The sequence below is a fragment of the Ceratina calcarata genome, unplaced genomic scaffold (assembly GCF_001652005.2).
Source record: "Ceratina calcarata isolate Rehan_Ccalc_2016 unplaced genomic scaffold, ASM165200v1 scaffold40.2, whole genome shotgun sequence".
NCBI classification, from domain to species: Eukaryota; Metazoa; Arthropoda; class Insecta; order Hymenoptera; family Apidae; genus Ceratina; species Ceratina calcarata.
Window position 1 is genome coordinate 497,543 of NW_017163422.1, and position 22,284 is coordinate 519,826.

General features: G+C 43.1%; 1 protein-coding gene across 7 annotated transcripts in view; it reads right to left on the reverse strand.

Annotated features, from left to right (window-relative positions):
• Positions 1–22,284, reverse strand: part of LOC108626429 (uncharacterized) — a 238,215-nt gene that overhangs the window by 60,928 nt on the left and 155,003 nt on the right. For 6 of the 7 annotated variants that reach the window (XR_003389391.1, XM_026814823.1, XM_026814821.1 and 3 more), the window contains exons 5-6: positions 16,786–16,845; positions 2,089–2,199 (exon numbers count right to left, since the gene is read on the reverse strand). Coding sequence is in view for 6 of the 7 variants with exons in the window: in XM_026814823.1 (XP_026670624.1) it covers positions 2,089–2,199; positions 16,786–16,845 (171 nt within the window). In the remaining variant the exon portion in view is untranslated. The remainder of the gene's footprint in view (positions 1–2,088; positions 2,200–16,785; positions 16,846–22,284) is intronic. The other variant, XM_018027081.2, reaches the window with a different exon arrangement.

A 22,284-nucleotide genomic window follows, 5' to 3' on the forward strand; every position in this document is an offset into this window, starting at 1 on the left:
AAACGATATTTCAAAGAGAGGATACATTAAGAGATGAATGTCTTAAACTCTTGGAAGAAGTTTGGAATGTAAACTGGTTTGAAGTAACTTCGACGAGATTTAGATAATCGTCCGAATTTTTTTTCCATTCCGTAACTACACGTCGAAAAGTACGCGAGAATTCAAATAACTCGGACGAAATTCTCCGGAAAAGTTGCGAGGAAATTCTCTTACCGAACAGTTAGGAAGATCTTTTTCCTCTTCACTTATAAAAGCAGCGAAACGAAGGCGAGTTCGGAGACGAATAGGTGGGAAGGATAATCGGAAATGAGATGTGAGAAATGGAATTTAACCGGAACTTTATCTGACTAGACTGACTCTGTACTACTCTTTATCTTGAACAGTGACCACGAATCCATCATAATTTTTTCCTCCTTGTATCTGTTTTATAATTTAAATTGCTCTGGTATGAATTAAGATTTCATTGAAATTTCAGTACTTTTTATACATCTATTAATAATCCTGAATTAATTAGTCTCTCCATTTCACGTACAAACTGTACTGAAAAATTAAACGATTTTGCTAATTGAATTTTGCTAGTATATATAAATAGCGGAAAGTACATTCGCCCCCTTTGAAGGAAAGGATTATAAATCTCGACGAGGCAACCCTTCCACGAGCTCGCGGCGTTTACTGTTTGATCGAGACGCGGGAACCATCAATCTCCCGCGTTTGCACAGAATCGTTTATCGGAGCATCGATGGGAAATAAATAATTTTAACGCGTCTGAGTCAGGTCTGGAACGTTGGAAACCGCGTAAATCACGCGAGATTACGCCCGGCTCCAGTGTACGTTTCCCGATTTTTCCACTCGTTGCCCCCGCTTGTTTTTGTCACGATACTTTATACGGTTTGGCGGTAGGCCGCCGCGGAGGGAAAAGGGCAGCCGGCCATGTCAGAAACAGACCGAACCCGGTCCTCTCCCGTCGTGCATCATTTTCCCTCCGCTGTTGTACGGCGACGACGCTGTGTTTCCTTCGGCCACAGTTTCGAATGTGAGAAACTGCGACCAGCCAGCGGATTAAAATGGAGTATACAGGATTATCTGGGACCTGCCGGGAATTTATGCGTCTTCGCAAGACGGTGCTTCTTCGTGTTTGCCGAGAAATTGTAATTCCGGGATGAAGCTAGTTTACCGCTCGTTGGGAATTTTAGGCTACTTCTTGGTTCTCTTGTTTCTCATGGAAACATCGTGAAATACATACATTATAACAACAGTTAATTCAGACTTACGCCGGAGCGCTTATCTTTTTAAATATCTGAACATGACGAGTATAAAAATTTCTATCAATACTTCATTTTGATATTATTTGCATTCATCAAGTGATATAGCCTTCGTTTTTATCACTGGAAAAAAACCCAGCAGGTGGGTGTCTGGCTATAATATCGTGGTTAATTGCTCGATACTCGCGTATCAGGAAATAACTGACTTCTCGGATAATCCGGGGAATGGCGAGATAAATTAACGGATTTCACGAGCCTGGATAACCGAGACGGAAGCGATTATAGGCAATAGACGGTGTTATTGAAATGACACAACACGGAATAAATCACGGGAAAGCAGAGACGTATGATTATGGTTATGCGAAACCAGGCATCCTAGTATCTGATAGGAGCTCGCGAGACGCAGCGTCAAATGCAACGTATTCCAAGAATTATACATACAGGGTGAGCCAGTAAGATGCAATAACATGTTTAATGAGTTTATTAAAATATATTATGTATGAATTTATTACATTATAAATGTAGCCTCTTATGTCAGTAAATTAAAATGTATTTCTACCAGACTTTGTAAGAAAATTAATACTTAGCGAACAATATGATATTTCTTACTGACTCACCTTGTATAATCTCTTTTCCATCGTCTTTCACCTTCTGCTGATTTATTAACAGAGAATTTTTCTCAAACGCGATAAATCACTTAATTTTTATAATACAAGTAATAACGTATGATGTTATCTACTTAGTTACGAGCGTTCGTTAGATGCTTGTAAATGCAGCATTGAAAAATAGCATGATTAATGAAAGTTACTGTCGCTTTTTGACTAACCTTGTTGATTTGTCGTTGCAACTTCGTGATCGTCGCTCGATCCCTTTGAGCAGCGAGGCGTTCCACTTGTAACAATTGCTCCAATTCTTGAACTCGTTCTTCCAAGCTCTCCTGTGACAAAAATATACTTTCTATGAGTGATTATTCAAACAGTAAACAAGGTGAATGAATATGCAGAACAATACGAGTGCCGACGCATTTTTCAACTTCCATGAATTGCGGAAACAATTCAATTTATTATCGTGAGATAAAAAATTGTGTCGCGAGAAGCGGGTTGAACCGATATTTCGTGGTTTCGGGAAGGCCGAATCGGTCTTGCATGTCTCTAGTAATCTCTAAGTACACGTACTACGCGATCTCTCGAGGAAGTTTAATCCCCTGTTAAGGCAGCTTAAAACTCGAGCAACAGGAATTACGGGAGGAGGGATATCCCGCTGAAAGTTACAGGGAAAGTTTCCAGTTACGTTGCGTTCGCAGCCGCAAAAGTTAATTGAGAAACGGTCGGCAGTAAGCTTCCGATCTATGCCCGATCCTGGAATCCAATCGTCGGCACGACTGTTCCGCGAGATAACGTCCCGGAATGCCTGGAACTTCGCCTTGGAATTCAACTTAACGACCAATTTTTCAGCTTATATTTAATTGCCAATATGCCATTATACACGGTGGCTCAGTGGAAATTGCTGTCCGAGTCGAACGAGTTTGTCACTCATTCACGTACTTAAACGCTTTAGAAATAAGGAAAGTAAAGTTTCGTGTTTTCATTGATCTGTTTCAAAGCTTCACGATCGAAAGAGGCTTAATTTATCTGGGCTACTTTGAAATAATTAAAACTGAATTATTGTATATTAAATAAAATTCTAATAACAATAATATAATTAAAATAGTAATTAAAAATGAATTATTCTATATTTAACTGTAATCGATATTTTTTTTCATCTTGCTTACGAACATTCACTACACGACGTAGTAGAAAATCCGATTAGTCAGAAAAATTCTTGCAACCACGAAACACCTGAGAAGTCACGTTTTAATCGTAAAGCCAGCTGTCCTCAGGATCTCGTCGAGTCTCCCTTTTCACTTTTCGCCCCGGTAACCCCAGCAGCGCGGCGTGGCGCAATAATAACGCCAAGTGCCCGTCCCCGCCCACGCGCCTAATTTACGTCTTTCGAGCGGGTATTTCCGATTATCAAAAGCACTCGTTCAGCCGTGCTCGAGCGGAATGCTAATGAGCAAGGCACCGTAGTCGGCCTCTCGGAGGACTGTTGGCCGCGATTTGACCATAAGTATCGGTGCAATCCATTAGATTCGAGGCGACGGCGACGGTTTCAGGGGTCCTCGACGCCAGCCAACAGGCGACGACGACGTACCGCGCGAACCCGCCACGAGCCGTGGGGTGACGATTCGTATGCAGGGGCACGTAGCTGCGATTCACCCTTTACCAAACCCCGCCGCGCCCTCCGTCCACGTTTTACCGCTCCACGAGCACGCCTGGCTATTGTTTGTCGCGAACCAACGAAATCATATCGGGTGTACCGCGTTCAACGAGAGAACAAACATAAAAGTTGCTGCGCTCACACTTTTTAGTTTATTGCCTAATAGGCAACAGGGACGTTCTAGACGTCGTGTGCAAAGTTTAAAACGCCCGGAAATTATATTTGCGAATAATAAAGTAAGTGCAATATATGACCTCGGTTAGAGTTTGCTGATTATAATTATTGTGTTTTCTCATGTTCGTAGAATTTTTCCTAATCATGTATGTATTAAAGAAGTACTAACTTAATTTTTAATAAGATATTTCTTAAGTACTCGATTAATTGAAACTAAAATTGGAACTACAAGTTCGTCAGTGGATTAATTCCTAATACACCCTGTATAAAGAGGCGAGGGTGGATTTCCTTGCCAGCTCGCGTATACTTGTAAATCTGTATTAAAGGGTTTCCAGAATGACCATGGTTGACATTATCGGGAAGGTATAGGTTTCCCTCGGATTAATGGCGCACACCGCGCTGTGAATAATTATGAGTCAGCCAGGCCAGAACAAACAAGAAAAGATTTAAGGCTCGGCTGTCCCCTCGTAATTTTTATCGGAGTTCAAGGTCGTATATTTCCCTCCATTCCCAATCCTTTATTGTGTGCGCATTAATAAATAACACGAATCAACGTTATCTTCGTTCCCGTTTCGTTTTTATCATAGAATCGTTGCAATTTATTGTAAACTTTTACAGCAGGTGTTTTCGAGAATTCTGTCACAGACTCGAAGTAAAGAGAATTCTTTTCCAGAGCGGTTCCTTTCACAATTAATAAAAATTCATTGAATCCTGAACGCACAGGTTGAAGACGCGCATCTTCCTTTTGTGTAAGTCTTTCAAGGTCCATCTCGCAGAGGAGGGTGGCGCAATTATGACCGACCCGAGTTCGTGTATAACTAGCCCTTGTCTCGTGGTCGCCCTTCGCGATGGACGAAGGGGCGTCATCCATTCGAAGACCCATAGAATTAGTACGGGGACTTCCGGGACGTCATTTAAAGTACAGAACCGCTACGATGAGGGCACTCTATATGCAGAGATTCCGTTAAATTGCAAACGCCCATTTTCCAGGCTAGGAGGAGAGGGTGTAAGGTGAACGCGAACAAGGGCGTAAGGACCCGGTACGCGTCCCCCTCGAGTAATCAGACGGTTAACTCGATCCCGAGAACGTTTACGGGGCGACAGCTCGAGCCGATTTTCTTATGCCCCGGAGAGAAAAGCCAACGGATCCGTCCCTCGTCCGTCTGTTTGTCCATCGCTCCTTTCCCTTTCGTTCCTCGGGGAATACTAATATCGATCCAATGAATTTATTTGATTCGCCGAGAAAAGATTAAATCGCGTAAAAACGATCCGCCGAAGGGTTTTATCAGAGACTCGGTCGGTTATGTTAAAACGAAAAGACTTCTGAGTTCTGGACCTCGAAGCTGGAACGTACACAGTCCAATTTATCTGAGTGACTTAATACATTCTGACTCTATAGTCCAGATTTTCATATTCAGTTCATGGAGCGAGCATTTAATGCATGTTTTAAGAGAACTGGTTAACTTAAATTAGGATTGACAGACAGGCAAACAAGAGATTTACAGTACGTTGTAAAACAACCGGTCGACGTCTCTCTGAGTAGACGTACTGGTATCCAGTACTGCAATTACCGCGTGTACGTCTACTGCACTATGATTAAGGATTCTTTAGCCGCACACAGTACGTAACGCGAGTAAACTCGATACTCGAGGGCGTCGTCTATTTCGAGATCCGTGAGCAACGGGAACGAACTATTCAAACGGCCGTGTTTAGGCAAGATCTTGATTTAAGGATGTTTCGTGTCTCGTTGAGACGAGTCGGCCCGAGCAGCTGTTAGTCGAAATTACGATCGTTTCGCGTTTACCGGAGGAGAAGGAAAAGGGGCAGGAGGCGAAGTAGGAACACACGTAGTCGAGGCGTACTACATACGTAGTACATGTTCTCGAAAACGCGACGTCGATGTCGCGGCATTCTCCTCCGTCGCCGCTTGACGCTAACGCGCTTGTTCAATTTCGGCGACAATCAAAGGTGCGCAACTTCAATCCGGAAACGAAACGTCGAGGTCTGGCTACGAAAACTTTTGCCTGTTTTATCAACGAATATTTTTAATTAGGCTTGTTTTACTAGTCATTCTACTGTTCATTACGATCCTCTCTCTTATTAAATTTTAATACAAAAGAATTAACGTTTAATAGAAATATTTGTTGGACTTTCTAATCCTTAAGATAGAAATAAATTTTAAATTGCAGTCTAAACGGTGGTATCCTTCTATCTGTAATACGAGCTAAATCAAGAGACGGTGAAAAGGAACATCAAACGTAATTGCAAAACGTGAACCAAAATCTGAACGCGAGCGCGATAAATCGTAACGGTCCGAACCGCAGCGATTCGCGGGGAGATTTAATAGACTTTCAACGCGAAATATGATCGCTTTGCATGCGAAAAGCCCGAAACAAGAGGGTGTCCTTTGCCGCCGTGCCAGCCACTTACTCGCGAAGGAGGGGCTCATGTCCCGAAGACGACAACGGAGAGACGAGTCTTTGGTGTCGAAATACGTGTGAAGCATTCGTGCCTCTAAATGCGACAGCCTCGGGTTAACATCTACCTCCCCCCTTCCCTCTCGTCGTTCCATCATCTCTCCTTCTTGCACACAGACACTTGTCTCGCATCTTACTTCAAAACGCTACGCCCATAACTCTAAATGAACTTTCCACGATTTATGATTCATTTATACACGTTGCTGGAAACCCTGGGAAGATTAACTGAACTCGACAGGTGATAGATAGAAGTTAGATTCGCGTAGGAGGAAGAAAACTGACCTGGATTAATCCCAAGAGGTGGAACTTGGTCACTTTCGACGTTTGTCTAATGAAGATTCATATTACCCTGTCATACGCTCGAAAGGATATGATCTACTTTATAGAACGTGCAGCAACGTTACCTTCTCCTTTTTCCAAGTGAATTTCGCACACTCATGAGCTGAACCGTTTGATTTATTGGAAAAAGTCTAATGATTAGTCGGTCCAATTGAAGTGATGGGAAAATTGTTAATACTCCAAGTTGCCAGCTACCATCTAATGGAAGGTTAATGTCCAGAAAGAGGATTTAATAATTTATGAACCGAAAGCGTCAGGTAGTATGAAATACCTTAAATGTTTTATATCCTCGATCACGTCGCAGTTAAAATTTCTAAATAAATGGTATCTATAAATAAAGTTTTCACTAATTTCGAATAAAAACTTTAAATCAAAATCATAACTAATCGATTATAATAAAAATATCATATAATAATTTATAAACACGGATCTTAGTGTAATTTTTTAATAAATCATCGCACGTATTCCTGGACACGAAACTGTGAAATCAAAGCAACGTCCGTGACACGCGTTTTTAATTTCCGCGTGGAAATGCACGCGCGACTCTCGTGAAGGCGATCAAAACCCCAAAGCAACGCGACGTGGAAAACCAACCCCAATCGCCGGTGCAAAACTCGTTTCGCTACCCCTGCTGCACGCAGCTAATGAAAATCGAACGATCAAGAGCTTGTAAAAGGCTGTTCGAGGGATTTTCTCTTTGAGTCGCGCGCAAAGCGTCAGGAATAAAAGAAAATCACGTCGAGCGCGTGTTCAACAAGCGTTTCCATTCGAACCAAGAGTTTCCGTGTGTTATTACCAATTTTGTTCTGCTAATGGCAATACTAATCACTGAAAATTTCTGTTTTACAAACACAGTCTGCAATATAAATAGTAAATCAGTGAGAAACGTCATTCGAAATTATCTACCGATCATTGATTTCATTATCCCACGTCCTACAGTTATTTAGTTTCGTTCTAGTAAAAGAAGCTGCGTATCAATTTCCGACATTTAACTTAATGATTTTTCGTGGTGACGATCAGGCGAATAAAATAGTACTGTCGCGTGGTGAGGCAACGCGAACGGTAACGAATCGTCGTTATAAATATCGTTTTGCCGCGCCGAGACGGGATAAACGCTAGTCCTGCGAGCGGCCGGTTTGTTTCGCGTTTCCTCTGGTATCCGGGATCCAAGAAATATTCCGCACATGCACCGGTAAATTATAGCGACGTGTCAACCGGCGATATATCGCCGCGCGCGTTAAAACGGCGAGGAGCAGCGAGCATTAAAACCTAAAACCCGACCTGCAGAATCTCGAATCGGACCGCGTAGCGATCGGCATTCCAGATACGTTGCTGCTTTGATACCATAATCGCTGTAATTACAACCGTTCCTACGGAATACCTATTACTCGGTTAACTGAATCTCGCGATTCGTCCGAGGCGAGTTTTCCACGTGCGTTCCCGCGATAACGTGGCCATTGTAATTTTAAGCGATCGTCAATTAAGTGAAATTAATCGTTAATCGTCGAAGCAATTGAAACCGGGGGAGCTTGGGAATATTTAATAATTGCAAATGGAAATGAAAAGATTAGAATTTTCAATGTGGTTCGTAGTAGCTGAAAGGTAGCTTTCGAGGATCTATATAATTTATTTATTAGATGGCTGATCAACTCGAGCGCAATTTGAATGTTAATTGCATTGTGAATGCGATTATTACAACTATGGCATCGCGCAAGTGGAATGCCGATCGTTTCATAGCCATCGACGTGCAATGCCAGCAGTCTCTCACTATAGACCATGGAACAATGCGACATCGCGGCTATTATTTAGAGCGAACCGGAAGCGTAAATTGAATCTGTCGTGTCGCATTAATATTAATCACTGCCTTCCATACGATCGCTATCTTTGTCACCTTTCTTTATGCACGACACAAGGAATCTAGATAAAAAACAGTGACCCCGATTGGTAAAAAAGTGCTCTCTGAAAACTAGACATCAGTCACTTCCATCAAAGATTTGATATCAAATTCCAACTGAAGTTTATGAGGAAATTCGCGAGCAAATATTGACTGGAGCTGCACACTTTAGGTAATAATTGAAATAGCTGGCGGAGCTACGCTCTACCGTCTGTTCCAAATTTACTCGAAATGCACCAAGTTAGTCGACGCGTCCCTAAAATGTGCACGTGCTCCACATGCACGAGCACGCCCAGCTCGTTTACATGTAAACTATTTGCAAGACCGAGTTACGGCCGGCATCCACGTCGACCGAAATGCAACACGTGCTCTCATTCTTGTCGACCCGCGACGAACAACATTCAGATCGTTTCAGAAAGTAACTAAGTGAACTTGAATGCCGACAGCACTTTTCTCGATCTACATGTTTGAACGTTATTCAGTAATTAATTAATTGTTCGTTTATATTTTCGAGTTCCTCTCGAGCGAATAAAGTGACGTATTGTTTTAGAATAAAGTCTCTCTCTTTAAAGTTCACGAAGCAATATTTTCTCTTTTCTAAATCATTTAAGATCGAACTATTCATTTTATCAATCCAGAAACAGTTGAAAACATCCTGAAACCCCTATGAGTAGAGACGATACGCGTTGAACCAAAGGCAGGATTAACTGATTAGCCAATTTGACGAAGGTCACGAACGAGAAGAGAGGTATCGTACCCATACCGTTCCGATAGGTCCAACAGGGTCCGCCTATCGAAATCCTCTTTGCCGTTTTCCAACGCGGCACGTAACTTTGATCCTGATTAGCGTCGAAACCGTCCCCCTTCGCGTATAACGAGAACACGCTTTCAGGGGTGTCGAAAACCTCGCAGGAAAGGGGGGGCGGAGGGGTCCCGCCGTCGTTGCCACGCGTGTTTCCACGGGACGTATACGCTCACGGAAGAAACGGCGACGGGCTTCAGATGTTCTCACGTCCAGCTGAGCTTTTCGAACCGATAATTAGGTGGCGAAAAAGGCCCGGGGCGCGCAGGGGGATAAGACAAATCAGGTGGAAAACAATATACTTCAAAGGCCTCTGTCGTTCGTTACGCCCCTGCTCCCTTCGCTTTCTTTTCCTTGATGTACGTTTAAAACACTGGTAGGAGGCCGTTAACCTTGGAACACGATAGTCAATTCACAAAGAAGACCTTAGGAATATTATAAATATATAGAATTCTGTTCATCTTCTTATTATAGTCGCTACTCATTTTTATTCTTTATGGAAACGAAATATAACTGCTAATTTCGATTGCTGGTTAAAGTAAAAAGTTCTGTTCTCCTTCCATCATTGGGAATTCTTTGAGCATCGGAAAACTCGTAACTCGATTAATTTCAATATTCTCAACGTTGTTGAGATTTTCGCTCACGGACCCGAGGCTGCCTGAACGGAAAGGTGGCGACGAGTTAAGCCGGGGCGCGCGGCGTATTAAGTTCGTGGATATCTCTGGGGCTTCCACGACTCTCGCATACTGAGGCAAAATTATGCGAGGAGCTTGTACGAGGAACGCCCTTGTATATTGGCCGTCGAGCTAGAAAACGCGTCTCGGTCGAATCGAGTCGTCGCGTCGCGTCGTCTGCAGACTTTGAAACTGTTGATGCGTTAATGTACAATGTAAATGCACCGTCTCCGTTCTCCGTCCACCGTTCCTTCCAGATTTCCGTGTCTCCCCCGCCTTATTACGAGCTTTAATTAACATGCAATTGCGAAATCGGTTCCAAGCTTCGTTAGCAGGATCATAAATAAATTACTAAGGATTTCAGGCTAACTTAAATCGTTTTAGCTTACTCTCAAATAATCAGACATTTCTCTTATAGAAAATTGAAGAAAATTTAAGATCAGTTCGTTGGAGCATGAAGGAAATGGTGACTCGATCGATTTTTGTCACGCGGAGAGAACGAGAAGATGAAAGGGGGTAACAGAACCTGAAGAGCTATTCGGGCACGAGCTCCTTCGATTTTCTGTTAGAAGTCTCCGTCGGAACCTTGTCTTCGAGGGCTGTTACACGGTCGAGACTCAGCAGCGGGATGATGCGAAAGGGGTCAACGAACGAATCCGTCCATGCATGATTTTTCCACGAGTGCTCTCCATTACGCGCCCGGAATTCGTCTACCTCCCTCCCCGCATAAATCTGCATCTGCTTAAAAGCATCGGCACGCACAAAGCGGCCGGAAGTCCTCGCGGATCTGTCAGGGACGAGGGACCCTGCCCGATCGTTCCGCGGATACAACTTCCGGTATGCTCGCGTACCAAATCGTTTTTAAGATCTTTCGGCATTCGACTATCGAGCCACTCGTTATTTTTATTACACGACGAATTTGCACGAGACGAGAGAGAAGTGCTGTTTTAAATAATATAATGCCGTAAACTGAATATGAATCCGAGCTCCATTTGAAATTTAAAATGAACGGCGATAAAACTTTATGACACCGAAATTCATTAAAGGACGCGTTAAAAAGCAATTACAGAGGCCGAATCCTTTAAAAAGAAGGAGGGACGAGGAAAGAATAGCCAAGAATAGAGGGAATAAAAATCCGCTTCACGCGATTCCGACAGCGGCTTCCTTTCAGCGCCGAGGGACTCTATTACCGAGCTCTGCAAACAGACGTTCTTCGGGACGTAATAAAGTTAGAGGGAACTAGCCGGCGGGGGTAGACGGGAACGGGTGTAGGTGAACGAGGCTGAGGTGGAACCGCAAAAGTTCAAATTGATTTTGCAAAACCGCGGTCCGCTTCATGCAAATTCCACCGGCAGGACACTCTCGGCTCGGCGGAGGGTGTTTTCATGGTCCTCCGACTCCCTGCTCCGTGACCGCCGCTGAATTATGGCCGTGATTTCCGCCGAGATGGACCTTCCGGTCTGGCAGAAGTCCAATACCTTCGCGAAAGTGCGCGGATAAATCAAACCCAGTTTCTTTCTCCCGTGACGCATCAAGGCGTTAGTTTATTGCCCTGTAAATCATTTTAGCGATCACGTTAACCCCCGCGTTTGACGAGACGACTCCACGTTTCAATACTTGTTACCCCTGTTTCCATATCTAACTAACTTTCTCAGAAGTACACAAATAATTTTTTACGTACGTAACGATATTCGATTTGAAAATTATTACTAGATAAAAAACCATCATCTGAAGTATTAGTAACAAAAATAGCGAGATTAGCATTTAACAGGCTACTTATTGAGGTAGAAAGTTTGAAAGCCGAGAATATATTCTCTCGTCACGAGGGGAAAATATTTTATAAATTTCATTCAACCGCGCGTTTCTTTCGCCCTCCGATATTTTACAGGGACAAACTTCCGAAAGAAACGTCGCATACTTCTGCACTGCCGTCCCTCCCGCGGAGGGAAAACTATTTCCGCTTTGCGCGAATTCCGACTCACTCCATAGGTGGTCTCCTATGCTCGCGGCGTGTAGCAAGTTATCCCACGTAGACGCGTCCAAGCTGTGTTATATTGCATTTTATTACCCAGCCGTATACTTGCCAGAAGTAATAGCACGAAATTTATAGGCACGAGCCTTATAACGTCCCTTCCCTTCCTGCTCTAATCTATATATCGACACGTTCTTATCTCCGCCGCAATCCGGTCTCAGGATTCGTTTCATTTATTTATGAAGTCGTTGCCATTCGGCGTTATTTCATTAAGACATATCGGGACGATTTATTTATAGGTGCTTCCTTAATGTTTCGTTCTGTCGAGTTCAGATTAGAAGGAATAATTAGATAAACGAATACATCAAACATTTCTATCTATTCGCCTTTTCTAATAACTCGTGACTATTAGATCGTCCGAGACGGTAACAACATCATTCAAATTTCCTTCCTTTCGTTTCATTTAATAAAGTGAAACGACGCTGAACGCTGCGAAGGATTTCTCCAATCTATGTAAGCGGTCTTGCGGTCAACGATATCGTGAAATCCGCTCGCGTGTGTGTTTGTTTGGCGAAACGTGGAAATCCGGTATGATCAAGTCGCCGCGACGGCCATAAACGTTGGCTCTCGCACGAAATCGCGTAGAATATATCAACCCTTTCCCAGACGACGTTTCGCTTTATAAGGAAGTTGCGGGGAACTTCGGAAGCGTCCCGCGGGGGTGGTTCAATCCCCAGGGAGAGCGTCGTCGAAATTGAGAAGAAAGATGAAAGGTGGAGAAACCGGGAAACCCGAGACCGAGCGGCGGGAGCAAAAAAAGGGGAAATTGGAGAATGGAGAAGATGCAGCCGGAGCATACGCAAGAACGCGCACCAGGACGTAAAGCAAGCTTAGCCGTGGAATTTAGAATACGCAACGGGAATGAAAAATTAATGCTAGGTAATGTGTTTGAAAAATTTAAACATTTTTATGGAAGAATCGAGTTACGGATAATTTGATTTAGAAAACTGGACAGGACTGTTGATAACATTTTAAGATCGAGCAGGCAACCTGAGAAATCTAATTTTCTTTCTTATGTGATTAAATACATTGCTTCGAGAGCAATTATGAAATGCACCAATTTCAAGAGAGAGAGAGATTTCTTAGAGAGAGAGAAAAAGATGCTACCATCATCAGGATAGCATTTCTTTTTTAAAGATAAATGCAGGAACAGTTTGGAAATGGCGGAAATTGACTCGTCTGAATGATAAGACTCGAGGGGGGAGACGGTGGGGCGAGTACGGGTTGGAGTAGAAAAAGAATCGAGGAACAAAGAGACGAAACAGAAAAATAAAGATCGACGAAAGTGGCTCTCTTGAATTTGGCATCTGCGTTTTATTGTGTCGCCCGTATCTATAGAAACCCCGAATACGTTGTCGGCGCGCAGAAAACGACGCCGTTTTTTATTCACCTCTTGCGAGCGAATTACCTTCCATAATAAGACCAATTTCGTATACCTCGAAAAACTCTATTTTGTAATGACGCTGCATTTTCTGAAGGGCCGTTTTGTTTTCGCGAATAATGCCGTCCCTTTTTGTCGTTCGACAAAGCCATTACTAAACAGTATTCGACGTCCATGAGTTGTCCACAGGCACAAAAAATTAGACGATATAAAACAGAATTTGATTTAAAAAGAAGTACAAAATTTATAATAATAATCTTATCGTCATATTCTTCGCAAGATTTTTTAACCTGAACATAAACGAGTCCTTTTATAGCGGAGTCTCTCTTCCTAAAGAACTTGCGACCACATTTTCAAAGCGATCCCAGGGGAATCGATTTTCCTGTAGGACGAAGCTCCGAGGTCTCAGAAAATCTCGAACTCGAGAAGACAAACGAAAGGAAATACGAATGTGAAGATTAAAGAACGATGGGAAGCATGGCAAGGCAAGGATTTTTCATCTCTCGATACATTTCCTTCCGAGATATTCTAATTTATATACCCCATGGTGTGACATCGTATTAAATTCCACTTCCATGTCACTCAATATTTGAAAAATATTCACAGAACACACTGCATTTTTTATGGAATATATGTATATAAAAAATAACAGTAAATAAAATATTATTATTATCGATTAATAATTGACATGATGTCCTCCAATTTTTTACAATGTCACAAACTCTATCATTACTTTTTTTATTATCTTTCTCTGAAATGTATACGCTACACATACAGTTGACGGGCCGAAAGTCAAAAACGGGTGCGCCATTAACTAAATCAACATTTGCCCGACCTATTTTTGTTCCAGAAAGTAGAAACGGTGTCTTTAACGGGTGTTTGCTCGATGATTTTCGTACACAGAAAACTGATACTTGGCTATCTCGACCGTAGAAAAGCCAACGAAACAAACAAACAAACTTCACAGGCTATCGACCCGACGACGTTAAATACTAGCAAATGCAAATATATACTCGGAAAAACTGTTCGCCTAACAATCTCGTCATACGACAACAGCAGCCGCGACAGGGCCATTAACGATTAATCGTTTAAAAGCCTCTGCCCCGACGGAGTCTTAACGAACGCTTTAATCAATCCAGCTAAATGAGTTACGCCGCTTCGCGTTTCTTAAGAGCCTCGCGCGTCGTTTCTTATTCACGACGACCGAGACCCCGGACGACACCCCTTCCAAAGTTACTCCCACGGAAAGGGCATTTAAAAATCCCTAACTTGTTTCTCCCCGAGTTTTTCCTTTATGCCACAAAATCCGAGGGGAGAGCGCGACGTTTAATGGGACGTCGATCATGACGGTTCTATCCGTCAGTGATTACCACGCAAATGTATCCGGCGCAATAAAAGATATCCCGTTCGATTTATAGCAGCGAAAGTGACATTTTATTGGCGCTATCGATCTCATCGGACCGAGAGGAGATTCTGCTCACGACTGCTGCAGAGAGACGAACCGAAACCCGTCGAAATAAGAAGAATTTGGTGTAGCAGGTGTCGCGAATAAACTGACAACCCTGAAATATAGCTTGCGCTCGTCTAACGTATCACGTATACATACACCTATACATAGTACACGTAGATAATTTACGTTTTGATTTCACTTTCCCTTCTCCGATCGACAGCTATACGTTACTTAATTTCAAGTTTAGTGTAGCATGAGAACAGGTGTTAATTCACGAAATCCCTCGCGAAGCCAGCGCATTTGTACGCGGAACTCGGGGACACGTATCTATTATTCGACGCCCTATAAAAAGCAACGAACCTCCCGGAAACTGGCGATGGAAACATCCCGGCTTGTGTTCCTTCCACTCGTCGCGTCGAATGGGAAATATTTATCGTTTCCCGGATCCGGGAATCTTCTCGCAGAATAATTGACCGAAGACGCGCGAGAATTTCGTTCACGAAAGGGGCTCTACCACGAGGGCTGCTTTAAGATCGAAGCCTGGGCGGCGGAGAATGAAGAACAATGGGTGAACGATGGAAGGGATGGGGAGCGAGGGGGTGGAGGGAAGAGCGGTTTAGGGCGAAGGGGTGGATTTCGAGCTTGTGTCATGGGTTCTCTCGGGCTTCTTCTTCGTGGAGAAGGCCTCGCCAGAGATAGAAGGGTGAAGCGGCTCGAAGGGAGGCTAATAGAAATGAAGAGGCTGCCTGTCGTCGAGGCATAAAGCCGTAAACCGTACAGGTGCCATCGTTCCGTCGACGCTTTCCCCGGTTAACAACGGGGATACGATGAAAACGTTGATTCAGGTTTTCCTTTTTCTTTACAATTTTCTTTAATATTCATTGATATTTCTTTAACAATCGATCAGTTTATAAAAATTCTATTCTTTATGCTTTATGTAAGAAAAATTGACCGAATAAATTTAACACGTAAATAAAAGTTAAGGTTGAAAACAGGTTTAGATATTTCGTTAAAAATATAATTCGCCGTCAATTTTCGTCTATGATCTGGGGGTGGTAAATTATATCGAATCTAATTCTGCGGTTAAAACGGAAATAGAGGGTGTACCTCTGTAAGTACAATATATTCTCGTTTCCAAGACAAGTAGAACGATTAGAGTTTAAATATTGATACACGAAATTTTTTATATCATGTTCAATAATTTCTTATTCCTCCAGTTTTTTGTCGAATAAACAAGAGTGTCTAAAATATCGTAGAAGTTTTAAGTATCCTCTACAACTTTTTCAAATCGTCGATAAACGAGGAGAGATTCTTGAGAGAACTCTCGGTATTTGAAACGGAACTCTCGGAAAGGGGGAGAATCACCCCAAAACGGATAAGAATTGTGCCTGCATTCCTCGACTTCCTGATATCTGTCGTCTATTTACCCTGAATACCGTTCCAAAGTGAATATAATCAAATCATGAAACTAATAAAATAACAATGTTTAGCTTCTTATAAAATATCGAGTGTCAGATATAAAATTCCTTACATCGAATGAATAGCAGTATTAAAATCCCTTAAATTATTCTGCGAGGTATTTCAGCGAATTCTCTACTTTTTTGTTTTCAATTTCCTAAAGTATAAACCTCCATCCGCCTTTTCGTTGAAATTCATGTCCTCTCGAATTTTCAGCCAAGAAAGCGTTCGTTTCAAGCGTCACGAAAGAAAAGTTTCTCCGGCGGACTCACGCGGACTGATCCCCCGCCCCGATTCCTTTTTACTCCCGCGTACCGAGCAAAAATGTCCGGGACTTAAAAGATTTACGGTTTCCTCCTGTCGCAAAGCCGTCCTTCCCTTTCCTGTCGCGTTTCGCGGATCCTCGAGTTATGCAGATTTCGTGAAAACGTCCGCCGAAAATTGAAATTTCATCCGAGCCCCGTGGAACGCTCCCTCGGGATTACGCTCGCGTGGGAAACAATCGCGCCCGACGCCGCCCGTTTCATTATCGAAAAAGAGACAACTTCAAACACGGAAGGTTGCTATGCTTTGATCTACTCACGTTAATGCACGCTCTAGATGTCAGCGACGCGGCACTTGTATTACGACGGTGGATACGTACCTGAAAATAAAAAATAAATGTTTTTTTTAATATAAACGAAATATGATTTTAACGGAAATAATATTAAAAAAATTTAGGAAGAATTCTGAGCGATGTATATGTAATTATTATAAAAATGCGTTCATCTGCACGTGATAAACTAATCCCAGGAACGTGTGCCGAACGGAAAGAGAAGAAGCACGACTAGCTTGTTCCAGTTACCCGAAAGGGTTAACCAAGTTTGGATGCAAGGGGTTGGTCGGAGAAACGTGAGTGAAAGACGCATTGCTCGTTCCGTTTTGACACAGGACATTCTCCCTGACCCTTTCGCTCGCCGACGTACTACCTAATCGCCCTTAAAGACTCCACGACGAATGATGAATCGTCGGTTTAACGAGGGTCCCGACCATCAGTTGCCGATGTATCGGTTTACCGATCATTGCTTCGAGCCCCCCAGGCAATTGACATACGAGAATTAAACATGAAGTTTCGGTAAACTGTCGTCAAGGATTATACAGAATGTTAAACAAAAATAATATGCAACATGTACTATCTTGATTAAAAAAATTTTTTACACAATCTTATCCACGTATGGAAAACTATTCGATTTTAATATTATAATAACTATCTAATATTATTAATATACTATTTAATATAGTATTAAATATTAACGAATTATAATAACTATTTAATATTGTCTGATTATAACGTAGAATTCTTTAAATTCTCTCAAGCTATTAAGAAGAAATCATCAGCCAACTATTGCGATTAAGCTATAAGAAGAGCAATGCTTGGTTAATGTAAAAAACGCATCGTGAGGATCACTTGTAAATGATCTCTTGTCAATAAATCTCGACGCGTACAAAGACGAGTTTTATCGCCGCCGGTAGTTTATAACCGAGGATATTTTAAGGCTTCGGAGTCACGCTCTATGTTCCATATATGTAGCGTATCGAATGAAAGCCTTGAAAGTTGCTTGCATCCGACTTCATAAAGGCGAACACTCTTTACAGGGTCGGGGACTCGACAAAAAATATATTATTCAGCCGCGATTTCCTAGTGAAATGCGAAAGAAACATCGTGTCGAGGAATCTTTAAAAATACGCCGATGTATAAATTGCATTCATTAGTGATGAATAAGCGAGCAACGATGACGCCTACCGCCTATCGATTTCGTTCCACCGTGGCGGAGGAAGGAATTGGCATTGGGAGAGACCGGTCTGATTGTGAATGCTCGGATACAGGTGTCTTATTGTCTGAATGGCCGGAGGCCTTCATTGTTTGGATGTCCCAGATGTTAATGCTAGGTGTATCTGTATGAAATACGACTCCCCCTTTGCGGCGGCCAACGTGAATACGAAAGTAAATGAACCGGCAGCAGTGGACGTTGAGAATGGTTGACACGGCCTGTCCACGATTTTTCTATGTAACCTCGTAACGAACGGTACCATGATTGAAATATGGGTACAAGCATTACGGTCTCATTGTTCCGGAAGGAAAAGAATTTCACCGAGATCTTTCGTTCAAGGACGTGCGCCTTAAGACGAATAACAAAAAGTAATGAATACGTTCAGAGTACATGTACTAATCCCTTCAATTTATCCTTGGCAGATCCGAGAACGAAGCCGAATAAAAATTAATCCGTTAATCAATTACGTTGAGACTTAAAACTTTCTTCGAGCATGAATGGCGCGGCACCGAAGTACCGTCGGTGGAAGCCGAGCTTCTCGAGACTCTCTTTTTTCTTCACGGACGACGTCCCCGCGCGGCCGTGATTGCATTCAGGAAGGAAGCTCGAACGACGATTATGAATCACCGATTCGTGTAATCGCTGCCTCGTGGGACTCCGTTAAGAGCCCTGATCGAGACCCGGCGAGCCAAGGCGAGGCGAAAAGGGGGGCCCCGGCTGTCGTCGTCATCGTTCGCCGAACAACGTGGGAGGATACGGTACGGCGAATATCGCGATTCACGAAGAAGACACCGGTGCCCCCGGATTCCCGCCGCAGGAAATGGAAGATCAATATGTACTCTCCTACTTTGCAGTGTCTTGTTACGCGAAGAAGATCCACCACGGTTACCAGCGCGAAACGACTCCTTCCTCCGCTCGCTTGTGTTCGTGCTCGACCGTGTACCTACGCGCTCGCTCGTGTCTATTCAAATTGAACGTCCCTGATGAAGAAAGCGTGCTCGTTGCATGCTTCGTTTCACGGTAGCAACGATTGTTCCTGTGTTACGTACCGACGTCGTGGGATCGTAGGGTTCCGAGACCGAGGGACGTGCAAGGGTGGAGTTTAAGAACCTTGACTGCTTACACTGCCCGTGGGGTCGATTAATGATACGTTATTGTTTTTCGGAAAAGATAATTGGCAGTAAGGGATTTCGTAACAGCAAGGGGTTTCTTAATACAATTCTTAACATTTACAAAGTTCTATTTATAATTTACATAACGTGCGTAAATCGTTGTTTGCACAAAAGGGCCTCGATAGATCGAATCATTATTGATTTATTCAATTACACAAAAGTCTAGCGTACAAACAGATCGAAGTCAGTCTCCCCTTCTCAAGTAAAAGAAGGAAGATGAATTCTTGCTGATACGGTAGAAAAGATGATTTCTTCATTAGAAAAAAGAAGGGAGAGAACCGAGCAGGGGAGGGTGAGGGAACTTTGATTTCGTGATATCAGCTTCTTGCGAGTGGGAGTATTTCATTTGGTTAGATCACGAGGGGCCGACGCACGGCGCGACGTAACCGCATTAGTCAAGCTGTCGTGCCTCGTTCGAGATCGCTTGTCAGTCGATCCTTTGACGGTGGCTGCTGGCCCGGACAATAATTTCATATCTCTGAAAGTGCCGGCCAATCTAGCGCGCGTCGTTGCGCTTCGTCGCGTCACCCGTCGCCCCGCGTTCGATGAATATCGATAGCTCCTTCCCCCCCCCCCTTCGTTCCTCTTTTTCGCGACACAGCGCAAATCGTCTCGGCGATTCTAGCTGAGCACTATGAGCGATCGACGTGCAATAGTTATTGTAAATCGCTCGGCGAGTCGCACGGAATCCTTGAGAATGGAAATTTTATTTGAATCTATTTTTCATTAAACGAGCTAAAGCGTACAACTTGATAACAAGCTTGAAAATATGACACTACAATATTTGCGTTATATCACATTTCTTCCTGATTATACAAAAATTTATTTGCAACCCAATTTCTACTGTGAAAAATAATAGAAAGGATCCCTAATTTGTTGTAATAAAGTAGAAAGTGAAATGTATCGGGATTATTAGTGGAGAAACCATGAGAACTCTGAGAAATGTCTTGTTGCCGTCATAAAATATTAACGAGAAGCGTGAGCAGTAATTTAGGAAATTGTGCTATTCGTACGAGCTTTTTTGGTGGCGAAAACCAGAAAACCTTTCCGCACTCCTTGAGCGAAGCTACCAGATGAACAACAAAGGGAAAAATACATAGGGGAAGAAGATAATTGCGACCGTGATGAACGGTAGCTGCTAGGCTGTCGTTTGACCCGACTTGTTCATCGATGCGCGCCAAGAAATAAGGCAGATGTTGCTCCAAATGGAGGCAGCCGAAATGAAAACTGTCAAGCCTGTTCCAGTCTGACATGTGAAAGGTATTACACTATTATTTTTGCCAGGGAATATTTCTAATTTCTCGTTTACGATTTTCATATACAGTGGCGTCCATACTTTTAAGACGACGAATTTTTAATTTCGATAAAATGTATTATTTTCGGACTGCGTCGTTTGAAAGCCATTTGTATCTTTCATACGAAATGTATAACTTCTCTCTTTCCTTTATTTCGTATCGAATTATTGAGAACTGAGGATTGTAGAATTCTATACTCTAATCGCAGAAAATTTCCCATAGAAAATTTGAGTCCCGTATTCGACCAGGATCAAATTGTCATACATTCACGATTGGCCGGAGAAAGTCAGATCACCGTCGCGATTTATCGTCGCGTACCAACCGTCAATCCGCTTGCGAACGTGGAACGCGTACAATTGGACGAGGACTAGAAGGCTAGAGGGCTGGAGGGCTGGTGCGCTCGTCCTGGCCCGTGTTTAGCTACCTTTTGTGGGATCAAGGTATTACCAGGGAACCGGGTGCTGCGCTGCCGCGCGGCATTGTTATCCGGGTGCCCGCGCGGGGGTGGGTTTCATTGTGACCCGTGGCGTGGGGTCCGGGAACCCACGAAACGCCGGAAGTTACGGGCCGGTGTTCGCCGTTAAATTTTAGCGCTCAATAAAACACCGGCCCCGACCGAAAGGTATTTCATTCCCGGCGTTCCGTTGTTTCCCGCCAACGAGAATTTTTCCGACGACTCCCATGCGACGTTGCAAGAAACCCGCGTGACTGTTTTTTTCCCGTCTTGCGAATGGTTAAACTCACCGGCGGGTTTCTCTGTGTCCGAGACGTTCTACTAGTGTGGAGCGACTCTAAGTAATTGGTGATGGACCTGAGTACGATGGTTACAAGAATTTTTTTAATTCTTGATTAAACGTACTTTAAAAATGAAGAAAGATGGCAGGAAGAATACAAAAAGCTTAATTCATGAAAATAGAAATGATAACAATTGATAAAATCGATTGATACGTGCCACCCCTGAGATATTTGATATACTTGTGAAACGGAATTTATTAGAAGACGCGCCGTCAAGTTCGGGGTAGATTGTTGCCAACAAAAGGGAGGGAAGTACAGGAAGGGAGAGAGTACGTCAGGATTTCCTGGCTCTACTTTCGGTTTTATTCTTGAAAGACGACAGATGGCTCGACAAGCTAAACGCTGTTCAGCGATTCCAGTGGGAGCTACCTGCCTCTCGTTTCCCTTTTGTTCGATTCCCATGGGCACGAATTTGAAAATAATCGTAATAACGATGACTAGGCGTTGCGGGGAAGCCATGGTTCAGTGAACAAAGAGAGATCGATCACCGTGACTCGGTACTATCCATTCAATTGGTCGTAAACAGAGACTTTGCTATGCCTTTTGAAATCCTTGCGAACACGGAAAGTCCGATTAAGATACTTTAGATTACATAGTCTGACATAAGGGAGTCGATCAAATTGAAAGTAAAATAGAATAAAAACTTTGATCTTAGATTCGAACGATACTATTATCCCCTTCGTACAAGATTCAGTGAAAGGTGGAACGAAAAAGGCGCCGACAGCTCTGCTTCCGCTTCCTGACCGCGAAAACAGAGCATTCACAGTAAAATGTAAGCAGAAACTGTGGTTTCTGGTTTCCTGCGACTGCCTTTCCCCCGATGGGAACACATCGGGATGCAACACCCGACACTACCACAATTTAAACGGTACTCGACCGAAACCGAATAGTCATCTTCGCAATTACTAGTTCTACGTCTAACAGAAACTAAGTTACATAAAAAAAATGTATTCTCAAATCGCTTTCATTGAGAATGAGAAATTTCCTCTGTCAATAATGTAAGAAAACT